The 21941-nt window shown below is 29.7% G+C and overlaps 1 protein-coding gene across 5 annotated transcripts in view; it reads left to right on the forward strand.

Annotated features, from left to right (window-relative positions):
- LOC129906170 (kinase D-interacting substrate of 220 kDa) overlaps positions 1–21941 on the forward strand; it is a 106549-nt gene that overhangs the window by 34924 nt on the left and 49684 nt on the right. Inside the window, exon 1 of one of the 5 annotated variants that reach the window (XM_055981843.1) lies at positions 11564–12092. The exons of 3 other annotated variants lie outside the window; for them this stretch is intronic. In XM_055981843.1, coding sequence (XP_055837818.1) covers positions 12051–12092 — 42 coding nt within the window. In that variant the 5' untranslated portion in view covers positions 11564–12050. Of the gene's footprint in view, positions 1–11563; positions 12093–18698; positions 19678–21941 lie in introns of those variants that run through there. One more of the 5 variants, XM_055981840.1, reaches the window with a different exon arrangement.

Below are 21941 nucleotides of genomic sequence, written 5' to 3' on the forward strand. Positions count from 1 at the left end.
ATGGTGTAGGTTGTTATAGGTTGTTAGGATGGTGTAGGTTGTTATAGGTTGTTAGAAAATGGATTTAATAGCGTGAGAAGATAATAATACGTGTTTTTTCGCTTTTCTTGATGGAAATTGATCGAGTTCAAAAAATTCTAGCTCTTTTTGTAGATGTGTCATAGACCTGATCGATATACATATATATTTTGAGCTTAGACAATAAGCTTTCAGATGATATAAAATTTATATAGGTTGTCATATAAAAAACATGGATTTGAAGGTGAAAGAATAAAAATAGGTAGATTTTTTCTATTTTTTTTGTTTGCAAAAAAAATGATTTTTGAAGGTTTCACTTCTACCACGTGTGAATTGCACACATGGTTTTTTTTTTTTTTCATTTCTTCCAACATTAATGATAAAAACCGTGAATTTTATTTCAAAGACAAACTATGTGCACTTGGTGTATTCAGTGTAGTTTTTATTTTTATTAGGTAACTTTGAAAAAAAAAATTATATAAAAAAAAGATAACAACCCTGGTCGTGAAAAAAATATGCAGATATGTCATTTAATCGTGTGTCATTGACAGAGAACAATCTTGATTACCAGCTAGACCTTCAGCAATAATCATTATTTTTATAAGTATGAACTGCTTATCTGCGTGTCGGGCTTAACTTACCCTATCATTATTATTTAAAAATGTTTTCATTTATTCTTCTTTTTTGCCTTTTTTTTTAAATTTTGTTTGATAAGAACTAAGATTTATTTACGAAACTTCAATAAAGCTAGATTGCCATTTTCATCACAAACAAGAGTGCGCACTTAAATGTGTTTAATTTCATCAAGGAAAAATAGACTCATTATAACTTACAAAAATATACATTTTAAATATTTTGATGATGCGCTATAGTTAAAATTCAATTTGAATTTGAATTATTTTACATATATGTAAAAATTTCCTAATAAACCATAAATATTTTTCCTGCTTCGCAAATAGTCAGTTAAATTACATTATTTGAAATGAATCGTATCATATCTTACAATTCCCTCTGATTCTTTTAATTAACCGTAACTTAATTTGGATATTTTAGGATTAACTATAAAGATCGATGTACCAAATAGCATATCGAAATTGCACTCAATCGTATCGTAATTTAAAGAATTTATCTTATGAATACAAGCAGAGTTGGGTAATCGAATCGTTAATTACATTACATGTAATTACAGGGTAATTGCATTGTAATCGAATTACTTTCCCATTACAATGGAAATGTAATTCGAAATGCAATTACAATTAAATTACCGTGTAATTTTATTGTAATTACATTATGAAATTACAAAAGTAATTGCATTGTAATTAAATATTTTGGAATTTTTAAGTAATTATATTGTAATTGAAACTCTGAAATTAATTTCTAAATTAAATTAAACATTTTATTTTAGTCAAATGAAACAAAATCATTCAATAAATTAATTAATATTAGCTGTGTTTTATTATTCCCGTGATCTAGATCAGATCATTTTATTTGTTAGCTATACAATAACAAAGCAAGATCCTGCTTTTTTTTGTAAGAGAAATGAAAACAATATGATTTGATCTGGATCACGAGAATAATAAGACACAGCAATTATCATATTACGCGAAAAGTTACAGTAAAATTACTGGTAATTTATTATTGCTTTAAGCAAAACAAACTTTTCAAAGTTTGTGTCCGATAACTTATTTCACCGCAGCGCATTTATTATGCCCGCAATTGAAGAAAATCTTTCAATGGGAGCGACGACGGTTGAAGTATTGTGTTGTACATCAGGAACAATGGCTTTGCAACTTGCTACATGCAATTTCCCACATGCAACTTGGCACATGCAACACATGGAACTTGCAACATGCAACTTGCCACATGCAACTTGCCACATGCAACTTGCCACATGCAACTTGCCACATGCAACTTGCCACATGCAACTTGCCACATGCAACTTGCCACATGAAACTTGCCACATGCAACTTGCTACATGGAACTTGCAACTACATGGAACTTGCAACTTGCCACATACTATATCTCGGAATTTTGAAAAAAATGAAAAATTTTTTTTTGATGCCCAAAGGTAGCGGGGACTCCAACCTACATTTGGGTACAACTCCTATCCCTGTAGGTGCACGCGTTTTCAAACCGGGAGAACTTAAAGGTCAAACAAAAGTGAAGCCCTATTCTGAAAAAATAGGCATGATGCGGTGGTTTAAAATGGAAGATGATTTTTTAAAAATCTGACAATGTGCAAAGCGTAGGCCCATGACACAAGCTATCATTTGGCATCACTCCCAAAAATTGCTCTCAAGCGGTTAAGCTTCGCGGAGCGTTGAAAGGTTCGGGGATTTTTCGAAAAAAAATTTTACCCCAACTTTCAAACGCAGTTATCTCGGAATTTTGAACAAAAACCAAAAACCGGATTATACCACTATTGGGTAGCTGAGAATATAACCTTTCATATGGCACCACCCCCATGTCTCTAGGTCAAAGCGTTCAGCTCCCAGAAGCTTTTTCGCGCCCCCAACTTCCAACGGCTATATATCGGAATTTTGAAGAAAAAAAATGAATACAAAATTTTTGATGCCCAAAGGTAGCGGGGACTCTAACCTACATTTGGTTACAACTCCCATCCCTGTAGGTCCACCCTTTACATGTGGCATGTGGCATAGTTTTTCTTTGAAATGTTGAAGGTTTAGATTTTGGTTTTATTTTGTTTTTAAAATATAATTACTTTAAAATTACAATTTTAATTACAATGCAATTACTTTTGTAATTTCATCGTTTTAATTACAATAAAATTACACGGTAATTTAATTGTAATTGCATTTCGAATTACATTTCCATTGTAATGGGAAAGTAATTCGATTACAATGCAATTACTCCACTAGTAATTGCATTGTAATTAATTAGTAATTAATTACAAATGTAATGATTACTCCCCAACTCTGAATACAAGAAAGAAATACGAGTATTCGACATTTTTCTGATGGATTCCTATTAATAAAAAATTTTAATCGGCGTATTTTTTTAAATACATATAATAAATTTGAATTCATTTTTATACTCATTCTTTACGTAATGAAGGAATGCAATAAAAAAAACTCTTTAAATAGAATAAAGAGAATGTCGTGTCATTAAAATGTTCAACTAAATATTTGCGCTTCTCTTCTTAAAAAAACTAACAAAGGAGATAGAAGCCAAAAAAATTTACAGAAATTAGTTCTTTGATAACATTGATTAGTTTCGACTTTGTTGGCTTTAGCCGTGTTTAATTGGTACTCAGTATTTGACTGAGTAAACATTTTGTGTATAAGTTTGAAAGCTATACAAAACTATAAAAACAAGGTTTTTGATCACATTTTACAAATTTAAACAGTTGTATAAAGTTATACAACGTTTATGAATAAGGAGAGGAAAATGTTTAAAATTTTAAGCTTAATATTTGTTGCCTGCACAGCACACCTTCACTTTCCTACCAAACAAACATCGATTACAATTATTTATTATTTTAATCTTTACAAGATTACATTTAAAGTTTCATTTTTTGACAAAATCTTTGATTGATAAACTTAAACAAAACTGAATTACATTACAGGTGAACTTTGACGCCCCCTACCTTCTCAAGCATTAATTACTGAGCTTCAAACTATTTGACATAAATTGTTAACAATGGAGTTTATCCCATTGGATAAACATTGTTCTAAGTTAAAATGAAAGTAAAAATACCCCCCCTTGTTCTTATCATATCACCAAAGTTAGAATTTGAACATACAGGGTGTCCCAAAAGTAATGGATCAAACGAAATATGCTGATAGGCCTACTTAAGGGCTCTCAGAATTTGGTAACTTTTTCATCCCAAATCCTTACGGGTTTCGATTAAATGCAATTCTTGTAAAATTTCGAAAAATCCCTACTTTGCAACAGTATTTTGCTTCCTGGCACCCATTATTGATTTTTTTTTTTTTAAATTCTTTTACAAAAACATTGCCAAATAACTAGGAACAATTAAATAATCAAAATATTTTTTATTCCATACGCCATTTCGCTGCAAATTAACTAACAGTTTCAAGTTTTATAAAAAAATCAATTTCTAACTTTTATTTGAGAGCAACACCACAAAAAAAATGTGTATGGTGTGAGAATGGTGTATTATTTTAAAAAGTTGCCCTGTTATTGTAGTTTTCAAAAAAGTATAAAAGTTTCCAAAGTTGCAGTTAGATCGCAAAATATTACAATTTGAATTCAACAAAACAGGGTTTTTCAGTTTTGGTACTCCGAAAAATCGATTGCTAGACACCTCTAGAATATACACACCAAATATGAACTCTTTATATTAATGGGAAGGTCCTCCGCTTCGCAATTTTCCATTTTTACATCAAGCTTCTAGTAAAAAAAAATCATTTTTTTTTTAAATCGACTTTATAGCAAATTTCTTTACATATTCTTGTGGGAAATTTAACGCTCTACAAAAAAGGCCTTGTACACTTTTTTCGTTTAACTAACCGTTTAATAGATATTTGAGGTCCAAAAATCGAGAAAATCTTTAAAAATTCGTTTTTTGTTCTTAATTTTGTAACAAATTGAAAAATTATAATAGTCAAAAGCGCATGACATATTCTTATAGGAAATAGATTGCTCCACAAAAAATGTCATATTAACTTTTTTCATTAATCTAACCATTCTAAAGATATTCGAGGTCAAAATTAAAAAAAATTATAAAAACATTTTTTTCTTTTCAAAATTTTCTAATTCACTGAAAAAGACTTTTCAGTGAAGTAGAAAATTTTGAAAAGTAAAAAAAGTTTTTATATTTTTGTTTAACTTTGACCTCGAATATCTTTCAAATGGTTAGATTAATAAAAAAAGTTAATAAGACCTTTTTTGTGGAGCAATCTGTTTCCTACAAGAATATGTCATGCGCGTTTGATTATTATAATTTTTCAATTTCTTACAAAATTAAGAACAAAAAACGAATTTTTAAAGATTTTCTCGATTTTTGGACCTCAAATATCAACTAAACGGTTAGATAATTCAAAAAAGTGTGTTTAACCTTTTTTGTAGAGCGTTCAATGTTCTACAAGAATATGTAAAAAGATTGGCTAAAAAGTCAATTAATACAAAAATTATTTTTTTTTTGGTAGAAGCTTGATGTAAAAATGGAAAATTGAAAAGCGGAGGACCTTCCCATTAAGATAAAGAACTCATATTTGTTGAGTATATTCTAGAGGTTTCTAGCAAATAAAAAAAAAACGAATTTCCATTTTTTTGACCCACCCTAATATACATACACTTCGCGTCAACTGAATAAGCACACATTATTTTAAAATCTTATTATTCTTTTTTTTTAAACAATGTTTATAAAATAATATTATTTTTGCCTTGTGTTTAAAGAAGCATCGAAAAAGTTAAATTCAAAAAGTGCGGTTAGTTTTTTACTGACTCCCTTTCAAAACATTTCTTATTGAAAAATAGAGTTTTATTTTGCGCCAACTGAATAAGCACAAATACAAAAGCTGGCATTTTCAAAATGAAATTAAAAAACGTCTTTTTCAAGACATTTATATCGAGGTTTTAAAATATTTAAGCCAAAAAAAAAACCATTTCAAGAAGTTGATTGAGAATCATAAGAAATCTCTTAAGATTGAAAAAGTTAAAAAAAAAACTACATATCTAATATTTATTTTAAGGCACTTTCCTATAATCCTAAAATCCAAAAATAAAACCCCCGTTGGTTTATCTAGGAAAACTATTTTTTCTGAATTTTGTAGTTTTTACACAAATTCAACATTAACTGCCAATTAAAAACTATTGGTGCCATTTATTAGAAATATGGCGTACTATTTGATCACAACAAAAACATTACTGTTAAAAAAAGAGCCAAGTTCTCCTATGTTGAAATTATGCTGGCACAAAAAGTACTGAGATGTAAAAGTGTACCAAGTTCTAAAGTTTGGGTTCAAATTCGTATCAATAAAATTTTGATTGTTCTCTTGACAATTTTTCTTAATTATCGATTTTTAAAGTTATTTCAAAAATTGCCAAGTAAACAATCAAAATTTTATTGATACGAATTTGAACCCAAACTTTAGAACTTGGTACACTTTTACATCTCAGTACTTTTTGTGCCAGCATAATTTCAACATAGGAGAACTTGGCTCTTTTTTTAACAGTAATGTTTTTGTTGTGATTTCACTACTTTTTGCAAGGTATGGCTGTAGAATATAAAATCTCTATATTTGATGAAAATTCAGTGAAAATGGGTGGTTGCCACGCCCCCTGCCTGAAATTCTCAAACTTTAAATTTTTTCCTTTGTGTAAACTACCAGCTCCAACATTCTACCAAATTTCAAGATTCTACGACAATCAGAAGTGCTTTATAATATTTGATGAAAATTCAGCGGGAATGCCGGTTGCCACGCCCCCTGGCTGAAATTCTCAAATTTAAAATTTTTTCCTTTGTATAAACTACCAGCTCTACCATTCTACCAAATTTCAAGATTCTACGACAATCAGAAGTGCTCTATAATAATTTATGAAAATTCAGTTGAAATGGGCGGTTGCCACGCCCCCTGGCTGAAATTCTCAAATTTTAAATTTATTCCTTTGTATAAACTACCAGCTCTACTATTCTACCAAATTTCAAGATTCTACGACAATCAGAAGTGCTCTATAATAATTTATGAAAATTCAGCGGAAATGGGCGGTTGCCACGCCCCCTGGCTGAATTTCTCAAATTTTAAATTTTTTCCTTTGTATAAACTACCAGCTCTACCATTCTACCAAGTTTCAAGATTCTACGACTATCAGAAGTGCTCTATAATATTTGGTGAAAATTCAGCGGAAATGGGCGGATGCCACGCCCCCTGGCTGAAATTCTCAAATTTTAAATTTTTTCCTTTGTATAAACTACCAGCTCTATTATTCTACCAAATTTCAAGATTCTACGACAATCAGAAGTGCTCTATAATAATTTATGAAAATTCAGCGGAAATGGGCGGTTGCCACGCCCCCTGGCTGAAATTCTCAAATTTTAAATTTTTTCCTTTGTATAAACTACCAGCTCTACCATTCTACCAAGTTTCAAGATTCTACGACTATCAGAAGTGCTCTATAATATTTGGTGAAAATTCAGCGGAAATGGGCGGATGCCACGCCCCCTGGCTGAAATTCTCAAGTTTTAAATTTTTTCCTTTGTATGAACTACCAGCTCTACTATTCTACCAAATTTCAAGATTCTACGACAATCAGAAGTGCTCTATAATAATTTATGAAAATTCAGCGGAAATGGGCGGTTGCCACGCCCCCTGGCTGAAATTCTCAAATTTTAAATTTATTCCTTTGTATAAACTACCAGCTCTACTATTCTACAAAATTTCAAGATTCTACGACAATCAGAAGTGCTCTATAATAACTTATAAAAATTCAGCGGAAATGGGCGGTTGCCACGCCCCCTGGCTGAAATTCTCAAATTTTAAATTTTTTCCTTTGTATAAACTACCAGCTCTACCATTCTACCAAGTTTCAAGATTCTACGACTATCAGAAGTGCTCTATAATATTTGGTGAAAATTCAGCGGAAATGGGTGGATGCCACGCCCCCTGAATTGAAAATCTCAAATTTTCGATTTTTTCCTTTGTATACACCACAAGTCCTATCACCGTGTAAAATTTCAAGTTTCTACGACATCGGGAAGTACTCCATAATTTTGATGATCTGTCAGTGAGTCAGTGAATCAGTGAGTCAGTGAGTCAGTTACGGTTTTTGCGATTTTTGAAGCCCTATATCTCAGTAACTACTCATCGTAGGAGGCTGAAATTTTGTGAGGTGTTTGGTTTCGACCAGCTCAACAAATGTAGTGAGTTTGAAATTTCTAGCATCTTTGGTGTAGAAGTTAGAGGGGGGTCGAAAATGGCCTGAGTTGTTTCCTGTAAATAAGGGTGTAGTGCCAAAGTTGCTAGAGAACTTGGCTGGGCACTACCGTGCCCCTTGATAAAGCAATACTTAAAGCTTAGGTATGTTAGAAGCTTCAAAAGGAAAAAAATATAGTTTCTACAGATTTTGTGCGATCTTTTTCGGTTTGTTAAAGAAATGTCACATGGGGCTACAAGAGGTTAAAATAGTTAAGTATTTGAATTCAAAAAATATAAAAGAAAATTTTAAAACCGCTAAAAACCGTTAAATATTATTATTCAAAAATTTAACTTTTTCTGAGTTTAACTAATTTTGTTGTTTTTCTGTTAAAAATAATAAAATATAAATTGATCTTTCAGAATCAGAATACTCAACAACCCATTTTTTAAATAAAATGGTATCAAAGTAAAAAAAAGAACTCAAAGATTTTTAAAATAAATAAAAATAAATAAATACATTTTTTAAAACAAGATAAAATCTTTATTAATTTTTGTTCGAATAGCACTAAAATCTTTAAAATTAGTTGAAGCTTCGCAAAAAAAAAAAAACAAAACAACTCCGAAAAACATAACCTTTAAAACTCGAAAACGAAGCGAAAAGGAGAAATTAGTTTTTTGACCGCGAATGATTTGAACTATCGATTGTTAGTAATTGAATAATTTGAACTATCGAATAGTTCATTCATTTATTCATTCGAATAAAAACTATGGAATAATACTATTGAATAAAAACTATCGAATGAAAACTATCGAATGAAAACTATCGAATGAAAACTATCGAATAAACTATCGAATAAAAACTATCGAATAAACTATCGAATAAAAACTATCGTATAAGAAAACTATTTGAATAAAAAAACTATTCGAATGAAAAAACTATCGTATCAAAAAATCTATTTGAATGAAAAAACTATTGTTTAAGAAAACTATTCGATTGACAAAACTATCGTATCAAAAAAACAATTTGAATGAAAAAACTATCGTTTAAAAAAAACTATCGTATAAAAAAAGTATTCTAATGAAAAAACTATCGAATAAAAAAAATATTCGAATGAACAAACTATCGAATAAAAAACTATTGGATGAAAAAACGAATGAAAATAGTAACTAAATGAATGAATGATTTAAAACTATCGAATGAATGAATATTTTTACAACTATCGATAGCTTGATAGTTTTTATTCGATAGTTCCCATCACTACCTAGAACTACCATAAGTGTCGTCTTTGGTGGTAACTATGGAACACCCTGTATATTTGCATTTTTTTTCATGTCAATCTTACAAAATTTTCATAAACAAAAGAACTTGATAATAAAAACTGATTAAAGATCAATAAAATATACAAATATCAAAGTCATTCCATTAACCTAATTCGCCAAATCAAAATGAAACTAGTTGTAGCTAAACTGCGGCGATTCCGCTCATGACTGATTGTGTCGGGTATCAATAAAAAATGTTTATCAACAAACCAAATCCACTTATCGCATAGCAATCATTTTGTATGTTAACTTATATACACAAAGTACAAAAGTATCTCAATTGTTTTATACACTCATCATTTTGTGTAGATATAAACAACAAAAAAAATTCTCATCTCGGTGCGGCGCTGCACAGTGGTGCCATTTGACGTTTTTGGCGACAAAATTCATTTGCACGGCCATTTCTGGACGAAAAGTCATGAAATTTGGTACACTGAATGATTATAGTATGGAGAATACGAAAAGGCTGCCAACTTTTTTTTATTCAAAATGGCGGCTCCAAAATGGCGGAAAGAATGAGGGTTAAAATAGAATTTTAATTTTCAAAACAGTATATAAGCTAGAAATTGGGCTAAATTCATGTCAAAAAGGAGTTAGATTTAAGATTTAGAACTCATAGATTCATATTCGTTACAAAAAAATCAAAAAAATTGAGAACAAAGTCCAAAAAATGCCAATTTAGTAAAACACACTTTAAGACCTCTAATTACGCTATTTCATGCATTTTTTTTTTAATTTATCACAATTTTGGGATCTCTTCTATTTATGTTTCATAAGAAAATTGAAAATATTGGGGTTATATGGTTGCCAACTATGTTTTTAAGTAAATATAAGAAAACATGATATAATGAAAAGTTTCAATGTTCAATAAAACTGAGAATTTATTTTTTCCGTAAACCAAAATATACTTTTCTAATAGATTTTAGCGTTTTAAATTCAAATCCGGAGTCAAAAAAAATCTATAACGTCACGTTTTCGAGATATAAGTAGATCAAAATTAATTTTTATCTTTGAAACGTGACGTCATAGATTTTTTTTAACTCCGGATTTGAATTTAAAACGCTAAAATCTATTAGAAAAGTATATTTTGGTTTACGGAAAAAATAAATTCTCAGTTTTATGGAACATTGAAACTTTTCATTATATCATGTTTTCTTATATTTACTTAAAAACATAGTTGGCAACCATATAACCCCAATATTTTCAATTTTCTTATGAAACATAAATAGAAGAGATCCCAAAATTGTGATAAATTTAAAAAAAATGCATGAAATAGCGTAATTAGAGGTCTTAAAGTGTGTTTTACTAAATTGGCATTTTTTGGACTTTGTTCTCAATTTTTTTGATTTTTTTGTAACGCATATGAATCTATGAGTTCTAAATCTTAAATCTAACTCCTTTTTGACATGAATTTAGCCCAATTTCTAGCTTATATACTGTTTTGAAAATTAAAATTCTATTTTAACCCTCATTCTTTCCGCCATTTTGGAGCCGCCATTTTGAATAAAAAAAAGTTGGCAGCCTTTTCGTATTCTCCATACTATAATCATTCAGTGTACCAAATTTCATGACTTTTCGTCCAGAAATGGCCGTGCAAATGAATTTTGTCGCCAAAAACGTCAAATGGCACCACTGTGCGCTGTGTTGGCGTGGTGTTGCTTGGCGGGCGGCGGCGAGAAAAATATCATAAAACTAAAACAATTGCTTTTTTTAAATTCGCCCCTATCGAGTTATTATGACGAGCAATAAACTTCAAATGAAGACAAGACGTCTTTGCTTCGCGACTATTGCCTTGCCTGTTTGGTTTCTCGTGACTATTAGATTCTTGTGACAATGACAGCTCGCTCTAAACTGAATGACATTTGTTGAACCTATAAAGACCTTTATTTTTTTTTAATTTGTTGCTCTCGATGACAATTTATTCAATCTTATCGTTTTAGTTGAACAAAGTGACTGTGGCTTGTTATAGCATCGCGCCCATCTGTCCTCAGATTCCTTTGCATAAAAAAATTGGTATCTCTCTAGTGCAACTATGTAATCACATAGAAAACCCAGAAGTGTAAACAATTTTTTTGTTGTTGGTTGTGGTTTGTTTACACTACGCGATTGGCTTGCAGATTATATCATCGGTTTTTTATCTACCGGAAATAAGTGCGTCCCAATGCAAGCGGAGCTTAAAAGTTCTCTCTGCATTGTTAGCTTTTAGTACACAACAGCGCGGAAGGAAATTTACAAAACTAATTAAAAATTTGTTTATAAATAAAAAATGTAATAATAAACATAAACAATAGAATCCAAATAATATTCTAACAATAAAAACTGTTTGGTTGATCAGGCTTTTGGGGGACTCTTTCTGTTATCTCAATATGTTTTTTTCAGATTCAGTGCGCCCAACCCTTTTGTTATATTAGAAAAATTGCTGAAGTTGTGTTTGCTTCTGTAAACTAATTAAGCAGCGACAGAGGCAGCCATGGCCGCCTCTCTGTTCTGACAACAACAACAACGACGACAGTCGAGAAATAAAAACACAATGATGCTTGCCAGGGATCGCTTTTAAATTAATTTGCATCCACGATCGCACCCTCAGTAAATTAGTTTCTATCGAAATTGTCACACGCGATTATTTATTATTTTTTCCCCACAGTTATTTTTTTTTTTGTTTAGAACATTTTTAGTTCTGTTTCCTTTTATTGTTTCAAAGTGACAGTTGTGTGTATCGGTTAAGAATTATTTTGTGTGAAGCAAAAAATTGCAATTAACCGAGAGAGAGTGCGTTCGAAAAGTGCGTAAATAGTTTCATTAGTGTCAAAACTGTCATTTTTAAAATTTTTTGTCAAAACGGATCCAAATAACGGAAAAATACTTAAGAAAATGTTTATAGCACGTTTGCGGCCACATAATGTGGAAAATGAGGTATTTTCATAATTTTTTTTTCTGAATAATTATAATTTTTCAAAAACATCTGTTTTTGAAAAGTTGTGTAAGTTTTTATATGTGCCGTGCACATCATCAAGCTGTCATGTCAGTTATTCAATATGTGTGAACAGGTATTTGTTTGTCATTTTATGGTTTCTAGTTCATTTAATTTTAATTGCTTTTGTTTCGTGAGATGAATATTTTAATAATAAATGAATAAAAAAAAAAAATAATTATAAAATTAAGATTAGACAGATTAATGAGATATGAGTGTTTTTTGTCAAACTATTAGACAGTTGACAATGTTTATATTAAACGTTATTTAGGTTTTTTTTTTTTTGTTACCAGAAATTGTCGACAAGTAACGTTGTCGAAATGCTTTTTATTACTGGTTTCATTATCAAAATGTTTAACCAAACAATGTTTGAATAGTATTTATTTGCATTTTTTTAACCAGAAAAAATATGACAGTTATGTAGAAAACCTAAAACCGAATTTTCCATTACGTCAGTGAAACAAATCGGAATTAGAGCTAAAATAACTTTTGCTACACAATATGACTCGATGTTATAACGATTGTATGCGAAACTTTGTAAAATTATTTAAGTTAATGGTCGGTATAATTTAGTGAGGAGATTTTTTCTGAAACTTGGTGCGTCTTAAAGGCTTATGATAAAGCTGATGTTACAGAAGTTTCACGAAAAACTAATTAAAAGTAGCTTAGTTACCTATTCATAGACGAGTACGCGTCTTCTCTGTTAAAACTGGAAACAAGCGTCAATATGTCCTCTCCGTTAATTTGGAATGGCCGACTACTGATCGTTTTGGTCATAAGAGAATGATGGTCTGAACCTAATTTGGTCAGATACCGAGCATGAGCTTGGTTGTATAATGTTGTTGCAGAAAGGATGCTGAATGTTTGCCATTGCACAGTACAAAACCCGTTCACGTACAACTAACGACCGCTATACTTTGTTTTGACTCCCATAAAGTAACTTAAAGCTCAAACCAAAAACGTTGATCAGAAAACCCAGTGATGAGCAAGACTTTTGCTCTAAATGCTGTGAATGTCGCTCATCTTTGGCCTTATTGCTTATGTAGGGGTTTTGCATTATCAGACAATCTACTGAAGCGTGTTCGTCCAGCAGAATACAAATTACAAATATAATTTTGGATAGATAAATAGACGTGTCCCTGTCTTGTAAAAAGCCATTTAAAGCGAAATTTATTTAAAGATTGTTCAAAACTTTAAGCTTTTTTTGCACAAAATAATTATTTTTCATAAAAAAAAGATTAGAAAACAAAACTCACTTTTCATGACTCTCAGAGATAAATTTTTTTTTTTTTTTTTAAACATAGAAACCCCTGTTTTGTATACATACATATTGTTTAAAACATGACGTAGGGGCATAAATCCACTAAGATATTTAACTAAACCAATTGCCTAAAGGTATCGAACATGCAGATACGTCAATTTGAGTTAAAACTACAGAAATGCTTTTGTACACTCACGTCAATCGTGTACTAATCCTTAAACCATTTATTACTAGACTTAAAACAAAACACGACTAAGTAAGCAGTAGAACCTTATTTTATTTTAAGCCAAACTTTAAATAGGTATTTAAGTTCCCGAAAAAATATTCTTGAAGAGTTTAAAAAAAAAAAAAAACAATTACCGAAAAAAAAAAGAATAAGAAGTGGGTGAACCTTGACTTTTTTTGTAGAACGTTTAAGCCCCTACAAGCATACATGTTACTAATTTGATAATAGTGACTCTTCAGTGAATTAGAAAATTTTGAAAAAGTAAAAAATGCTTTTGTAAATTTATTTTAGCTTTGAACTCGAATATCTTTCCAATAGTTAGATAAATGAAAAAAGTATACAAAACCTTTTTTTTTTTTTGAAAAATATGTTTCCTATTAGAATATACCATGTTCTTTGATTATTATAATTGTTCAATTTGTAACAAAATTAAGGAAAAAAAACGAATTTTTAATAATTTTAGATAAACGAAAAAAGGGAAGTCATTTTGTTTTTGATAAGGAGATTGATGAAAAAATTGAAAACTGCGAAAAGGAGGAGTACGTTCTAGAGGTGTGTAGCAATCTATTTTTCGCAGTATAAAATAAAAAAAGATATTCGATTTTTTTGGCCCACCCTAATAATCATGTTTATTAAGTTTTATTGACTGATATACATATAAAAAATTACCTTCAATCATACAATTTGAACCTACTCATGTGTATGTGTGTGTGTTGGGATACTCTTCAAAAAATTAAAATTGATGAGATGTGATGTTATCATTTCAAAATTCAATTCAAGTCCTAGGAAATACATATGTACATACATATAAATATTTTGAAAAGTTATCATTATTTAAAGCAAATGAAATTGATAAAATCTAGTGTCTTCAAATAATTATCTTACCATAATCAATAATGGTCATGACGCTGATATTTTTTAATATAATTTTAATTTCACAGGCATATACATATGTATATCGTCGGTGAAACCAGAAAACTGTGCAACTCCATTTTAGCAAATTTTATAGGAGAGCAAAAAAACAAAACCGTTTTGAAGGCATTTGTATGAGTTTCCATTTTCTAATTTGCTAATAAAATAAAAACTATGAACTTTAAGGGGATTCTGAGTTTAAGGAACTGTAGATATTAGGTTTGTCTAACAGATGGCATTCTAATATAATTTTCAGAAAATTTGGAGTTACACACTTTTCTGGTTTCACCGACGATATGCAAAATAAATAGTAATAGATTGGATATTATACTTTCTTCAACTATCGATAAAAGAATTCGATCAATCACAATTAATGTGTATTAAACTTATAAATTATGAATATCTAAATTCTAGATCTTTCAATCACTTGAAATTTTAAACGACAGCCGAATGAAATATACTTTTTTGTTTGATTAGGTACTCAAAATAAAAAAAATATTTAATGGGAGTATCTTGAAAACGTGTAACTACTCATAGAACTTTGCTTAAAAAAAATAGATGAAAGAATTAAAACTTATCTTGATAAATGATCAATTTAATGTGAAATTCAGACGTTAACTTACTAGCCCGTAGATTTTTTAGTCCCAATTTTAATTGTTTGTAAACAAGCCTATTTGTAAGGAAAAATGTTATAAAAATAATTATTAAACTCTACTTTTATGAATATAACCTATAAGCAGGTAACTACTACTTATGTCATGTAATATTTTTTTTTTTTTTGAACAGGAACTGGCTGCTTTTTGATCTTTTTGGAAATCGACGAAAATTCCTAAAACTATACAAATATGTTTTTTTTTAAGGAATACCATTGAAACTTCCGTCGATAAAATAATAGTATACTTTTAGGTTACTGGAAAAATTATAATCATATTCAAAAATTATTACAGTTATTTTTTTTAAATGACTGCACAGATTGAATGGAAATATTGTCTTGTTTAACCGCTCAAAAGACGATTTATGGTACCAATTTACAAATATTTGTATTATAAATTATTTGTTTTGTTGCTTTAAAAACACACTTCCTGGAATTATAAAAGCTTTAAAAGCATAAAATAAATCTTTCGTAACTTTCGGGATCAAAATCACGTTCCAAATAATGGCACAGTGTTCGATTCTAGATTTTCGAAACAAAGAAATCTGATAAAAAGTAGTTCTTGTTTTTAACCAAAATTAACTTAAGGGGAGAAATCCCTCTGAAAGACAGCTTTTTTAATAATTTTGTTTGGAAAACCGAAAGCATTTATTGAAATTTGGAAAAGTAGATGATATTATTGACATTATGAAGTATTGATACAATTTTTTTGAAGTAAAATAAAAACAAAATGGCGGCTCTACAGCTCTTTACAGTTGGCGTCTACAATTTGCGCCGTGCAATGCCCAAGTCCAGAAAATTATTAATAATCAAAAATATTTTTCCAATAAAATATATTTATACGTTTTGCATGAACCTAAATTTAGTAAAAACAAGTTTAAAATAAGAATTAGAGACCTAAAAAACGAAAAAACACAATGTTTTTTATAAAAAAAAATGGTAAAAAAATATTTATTGTAAAAATTATATTGAACTTTTAGGTTCATGCAATGGCCAATAAGTTAACGAGTAATTTGTATTTCAAGTCGATAGCTTCATTAGTTTTTGAGTTACGTTGCACGGCGCGAAAAAACGCGTTTCGAGAAAAATGCGTTTAAAGTTTTCGTTTTCGTTCTGTGGTAGGTTCGGAGCGCGTAGGTTTCGGGTCTATCTAGGGACTTTTGAGACTTCATTTAAGGCTAAGACCACTGAAAATAGTTTCTTCGGTTGATAAATGAATTTATTACGCAAAAAAAATAATGAAAAAATAAAAAATTCCAGATGGTTTCCTCCCTTAAATGAAAAAAAAAAACTAACTTTTCTCAAATTTTTGTGTGTACGAATACTTTCGCAAATTAAGTCGGAATTTAAAAGTAAAAAGTATAACTTTTGGACCGTTATTAAAATTTTTAGAACATTTTGTATTAATAGATACATACCTACATTTTCATTTTTAGAAAATGGGTCCATAAATTTATTTAATTTTTTTTTGTCTATTAATTATTTCTTTTGAATAGCATACCAAATTTTTGTTTGAAACAAAACACATTTCAAAATTTGTATAGATATTCTTTAAAGCAGCTTCAACGATTTCGAAGTTTTAGTCAAAAAATTAGATTTGTCGTTGGCTTATTAGAAAAATTGTTATGATTTTATAGGGCGCTATGGAATTTTTGTTTTTTGTTTTTTATGATTTTGGACGATGATATATCTATAAAGCCAGATTTCAAAAGGAATATTACAAAGATAGACTACGAAAAATTTTCAAATAGGTAGCATTATCTTGGCTAAAATTGGTCATATCAGTTTTGCAGTTTGAAGATTAAAAGCTTTAGTTTTTTTTGTAATTGTTTTTTCTACTTTCTTATATTTAACAGAAATAAACTTTTACTTGAATAAAATCTCTATAAGGTTTGGTTGCCGTTTTTTTTTTCGATTTTTCACATGAATTTGAAAAATCTTTAAAATATAGCCGTTTAACAACTTAAACGTTAATAAAATAAAAATAAATAAAATAAAAAACGTTAAAAACTTATTTTACTATTGTATTAATATATTATATGAAACACACAAAATAAAGCGAATAATGGTACTCATATCTTGACTATATTTAAAAAAAAATCATTTTTTTAGTAATCAGCTTTTTAGCAAATTTCTTTAAAAAAAAAAACGGTTACATAAACGAAAAAAGTGCGTAAGGGCTCTTTTGTAGAACGTTCAATTTCCTACAAGAAAATGTAAAAAAATAAGCTAGAAAGTCGATTGATAAAAAAATGATTTTTTTAAAATAAGATTGATGTAAAAATAAATGGAAAACTGGGAAGCGGAGGACCTTCTCATTAATATTAAGAGCTCATATTTGGTGAGTACATATCGCTCATTTAATTGAACACTGTCATAACAAGTGTTGTCATGAAAATGTTCTGAAAAATCTGCAGAAACGACGAAAAAAAATCTGCAATGCAGATTTTTTTTTTAAATTTGGGAGACTAATTTAAAAGATTGCGAACAGGTGTCAGCAAAATTAATTACGAGAATATTTTTCCCCGCTCAAATTGTTAAATTTTCTTAATAGTTGTATTGTTATATGCTTTTTCTTCTATAAGATCAAAATCGTACTGAATTTTTGTTACAATTTGCATTTGAGAAAATGAAATCTAGAAATCAAGAAGGAAAATTATAGAACGTTATGAACAAACTCCAGCTGATTTGAAAACTAAAGAAAAGTTGATAGTTTTGGCTAAATAAATGATGTCTTAATACTTCCTTGGCCTTACTTTAATTACCATTTTACTGGATTTTTTTTAATGCAATCCATTTCCGTTTTGGAAACGTTAAGTTTCAGTAGCAGATAAAATCTGGACTGCAGATTTATGGTTCTTAAAAGTCTGGGAATAGGTTGAAAATCTGCACTATTGGCAACACTGGTCATAACTTAAAAAACTGTTTTTTCAGGAAACGAGTTTTAAATTTAGTATCGATCTATTTTCTAATGTAAAAAGTAGTTTACTAAAACAAAACTAGTTCTCCTTCTCCATCAGTTTTTAAAGCTAAAAAATGATTTTCTGCAGGATTAAAGATTACTTTATTCCAATAACTTCTGCATTAATAATAATTTTTTGAGTTATGACAGTATTCAAGTAAATGAGCGATATGTTCTAGAGGTGTCTAGCAATTGAGTTTTTGCATAAAATAAAAAAAAAAAAGATATTCGATTTTTTGACCCACCCTAATACCTAAAAATATACTTTAAGAATTTGCTTTCAAATCTGAGATAATTATGGGAATTTAATGATCTTTCAAATACGACTCAAAAAGGTAACCTTAGTTGTACTCAGTGCTGGATCTCTGTACCAATAATGGCATTTCTCTTCAACAATCTTCTCAAAAGACTAAACTCTGATTCTAAACCCTTATAATTAAGTTTGCAGGTTCTCTTGCTGAATATTTTTATTTAAAAACAAAATAATCATTGCCTCTCTTCACGTTCTCATTTCTTCTAATTTTGATTTGTATAAATTCCACTTTATCTACTTGCTATATCACTGCTTCTAATCTTAAACTTTATCTGTCGTATTCTGTTGTGACTGTGTTTCTATTCTAAGATAAGCTACAAGTAGTCCATATATTCATCCCACTCTAGTTGATCTATATATCTCTCAACCAAACTCCAACCGCCAATCAACGGCTTATTATTATCTTCAATCCAAAACATCTTCTCCATAATATCGTATAAATCTTTCAACTTATCATCTCAATTATATTTATTACTAAAAAAAAAAATATAATAAATTAAATTTCAAACAAAAATGAAATACAACCAAATTTTCCAGAAATAAAACGAACAAATATTATTATTTATTTTAATAATTATTATGAAAACTAACAAAATTCAAACATTTTGAAATCATGCATTTTTAACACACCAAAAATCAGAAAATACATCACAACAACAATAACAACAACAACAACGAAGACTACGAGGGCTTGAGTATCATTTTATGCAACCAACAACGACGACATTGTTAGTTGCATCAAATTGGATGTACAATTCGAGAATAGAATCAAAAACAACAGCAAAATCATCAACTAACTACAAACGAAGCCATGAAAGATGTCCACCTTAGCTCCTCAACCAATAACCAACCCACCAGCAATAATGACTATCAAGGCTCATACAGCCATATACGGGCATTGGTACGCAGCATCCACGATGTTGGGATTACAAATGCAGCAACCCTCAATATGCCTCTCATAGAATCGCTCCCATCTTCAGGAGTTGATAGAGATGATGGTAATGATGATGATGATGATGGTCAAGTCATTGAACCTGATACCACGGTCTTGAGTGTGGAAGTTGTGTCGTTGCAAAAAATTGTGCCAACATTCTTAATAAGCGATCCCGGCAACAATGGAGTATCCACAAGTCCCACAGATGCCCATAGTCCCACGAGACGTTTTAGCCAGTTTACACTTGGACTTCGACGATTCTCTGCGGTATAAGAATACAAAAAATATAAATACAAATCTTCGCTTTCGGGTTTGGCTTGCACTTTAGTCTTAGAGGCTGAATTGAATTTACAATAAAAAAAAAAATAATCATCCTTACCCGCAGGCTATACAAAAAATTAATACACACGCACAACATATATATAACTTCATGTGGTCATGTACATGTCACCTGAAAGCATGGTCTGTTGAGTTTTATCTTTTTTTTTTTGTTTCTCTGGATTCATCAGCACTAAAGCCTTCTTCTTGTTCTTCTCTGTATTTCTGCAACGAATCGATTTGATGCACTCTTCCTTTTGTTTCATCATCTTCTCTGCAAAATGACCATAAAACAAGAGCCTTTAAACTTTTTTCTATCATGCGATTAAATTTCATTGGAATGGTGTTGTGTTTTTTTTTTAAATATTAAAATATAAATTGTTTTCTATGATAATATAGTACTATAGCAGTAGATAGTTTGGTAGTGGTTTTATACTTAAAAAAAAAAAACGATTTTTGTGTGAAATTTTTTTTTTATACTAAAAGAGTTTACGCTTTTTTATATTTACTTACTAATTAAAAATTTTTTAATAAATTATATTGAGTTTTCTTTGAATACTAATTTATTAAAAAAATTGATTTTTCATAAAAATAAGCTTCTATAGTTGTTAAAAATGAAATGGTAACGGAGTTACGAATAACAGAGTTACGCGCGACAGAGTTACGAAAAACTAGAGTTACGAATTCTAAAGTTCTGTTAAGCTATGACATGTGATTTTTGGGTTGGCAACAATTGCAACAACAGTTCACCACACCAAAATAACGTCTGTAAAAAAAATTAGTGGTTTGGTTATTATTTTAATATAAATAATAACAAAGTTTGTATTACAAAATACGCTATGAATAATTATTAGGGTGGGTTAAAATACAATTTTTTGGATTTTCAAAAAGGCTCAGCGATCAAAAGGAGCTAAATGATTCGGCTAGCTTATAAGTAAAATTTCATTTCATTATTTTAAGCCTAAGTGCCTCCGGATTGTGGTTTCATTTTTGAAAAAGCCGATTTTTGCCTAAAAACCACACATGCTTTGCTTAATTTATTATTATCTCATTTCTTATACAAGCAAATTCAGGAGGATGTGCCAAAAAGGTTAAGCGTGTAGGTTGGGTCGGGACAAGAAAAAAATCGTATTGGAGGGGGTTAATATTCGCCCCCGTTTAGTCAGGAGGGGCAATTTTCTAAAAAAATGATTTAATTAGGAAAAAATATTATTAAAAATCAACGGTTATACCTACAACAACATGTTATACCTTTTTGTCAAGCCCAAAATCTCTTTTTTATTTTGCTTTCAAATAAAGCTGTTTTATAAAATAGTTTTTGAAAAATTAATTTTCAAAATCAAAATTTTGAATTTTTTTTTTTTTAATTTGCGAACTAATTTTTTTTTCAAAATTTTATGTGATTAAGTACTATTAAAGTTTTCAAAAATTCAATGCTCTTATTTGTTTGTAAGCAAAAACAGAAAACCGGATGCAAAAATGTTTTGTCAATTTTGAGAAATTAAAAAAAAAACCAAAACTACATTTTTCTAAGACTTGTCAATTAATTTATGAAACATTATATCTTTCTTTTATTATTTTTAAGGGGATACCATGCCTCCAAGGTAGAAAATCGTTAGTTTGAATATGTTTCCTTTGCATTAACTACAATTCTACCAAGTTTCAAGATTCTAGGGTATTCAGAAGTATACTTTTTAATAATAATTGATATTAAATCTAACAAAATGGGCGGTTACCACGCCCCCTGAATGTAAAATCTCAATTTTTCGATTTTTTTCTTTGTATGTACTTCAAGATCCATGACCATAACAAGTTTCTATGAAAACTAGTAGTTTGCCATAATTTTAATCATATGTTAGTAAGTGTGTTAGTGAGTAAATCAGCTACTCTTTTTGCGATTTTTGAAGGCCTTTTTCTCAGAAACTACTAATCCTTCGTAGCTAAAAGTTTTTGTGGAGCTTGATTTGGACTATGTTAACAAATAAAACGAGTTTGAAATGTTTGACATTATTGAAACAAAAGTTAGAATGGTTCGAAAAAGGCCTGAGTTTTTTCTTAAGGGTTTAGGACCAAAGTTCATAGAGAACTTGGCTGGGCAACCGGAGGCAGAAGATAAAGTCTGATTATAACCAAACTTTATATTATTGTTCTATTCACAGTTTGGCACATTTTCATCACTGTGCCCGTAAAAAAATCAGCAAAAAAAATTTTCT

This window comes from Episyrphus balteatus, chromosome 1, assembly GCF_945859705.1.
Source record: "Episyrphus balteatus chromosome 1, idEpiBalt1.1, whole genome shotgun sequence".
In the NCBI taxonomy this organism is placed as follows: domain Eukaryota; kingdom Metazoa; phylum Arthropoda; class Insecta; order Diptera; family Syrphidae; genus Episyrphus; species Episyrphus balteatus.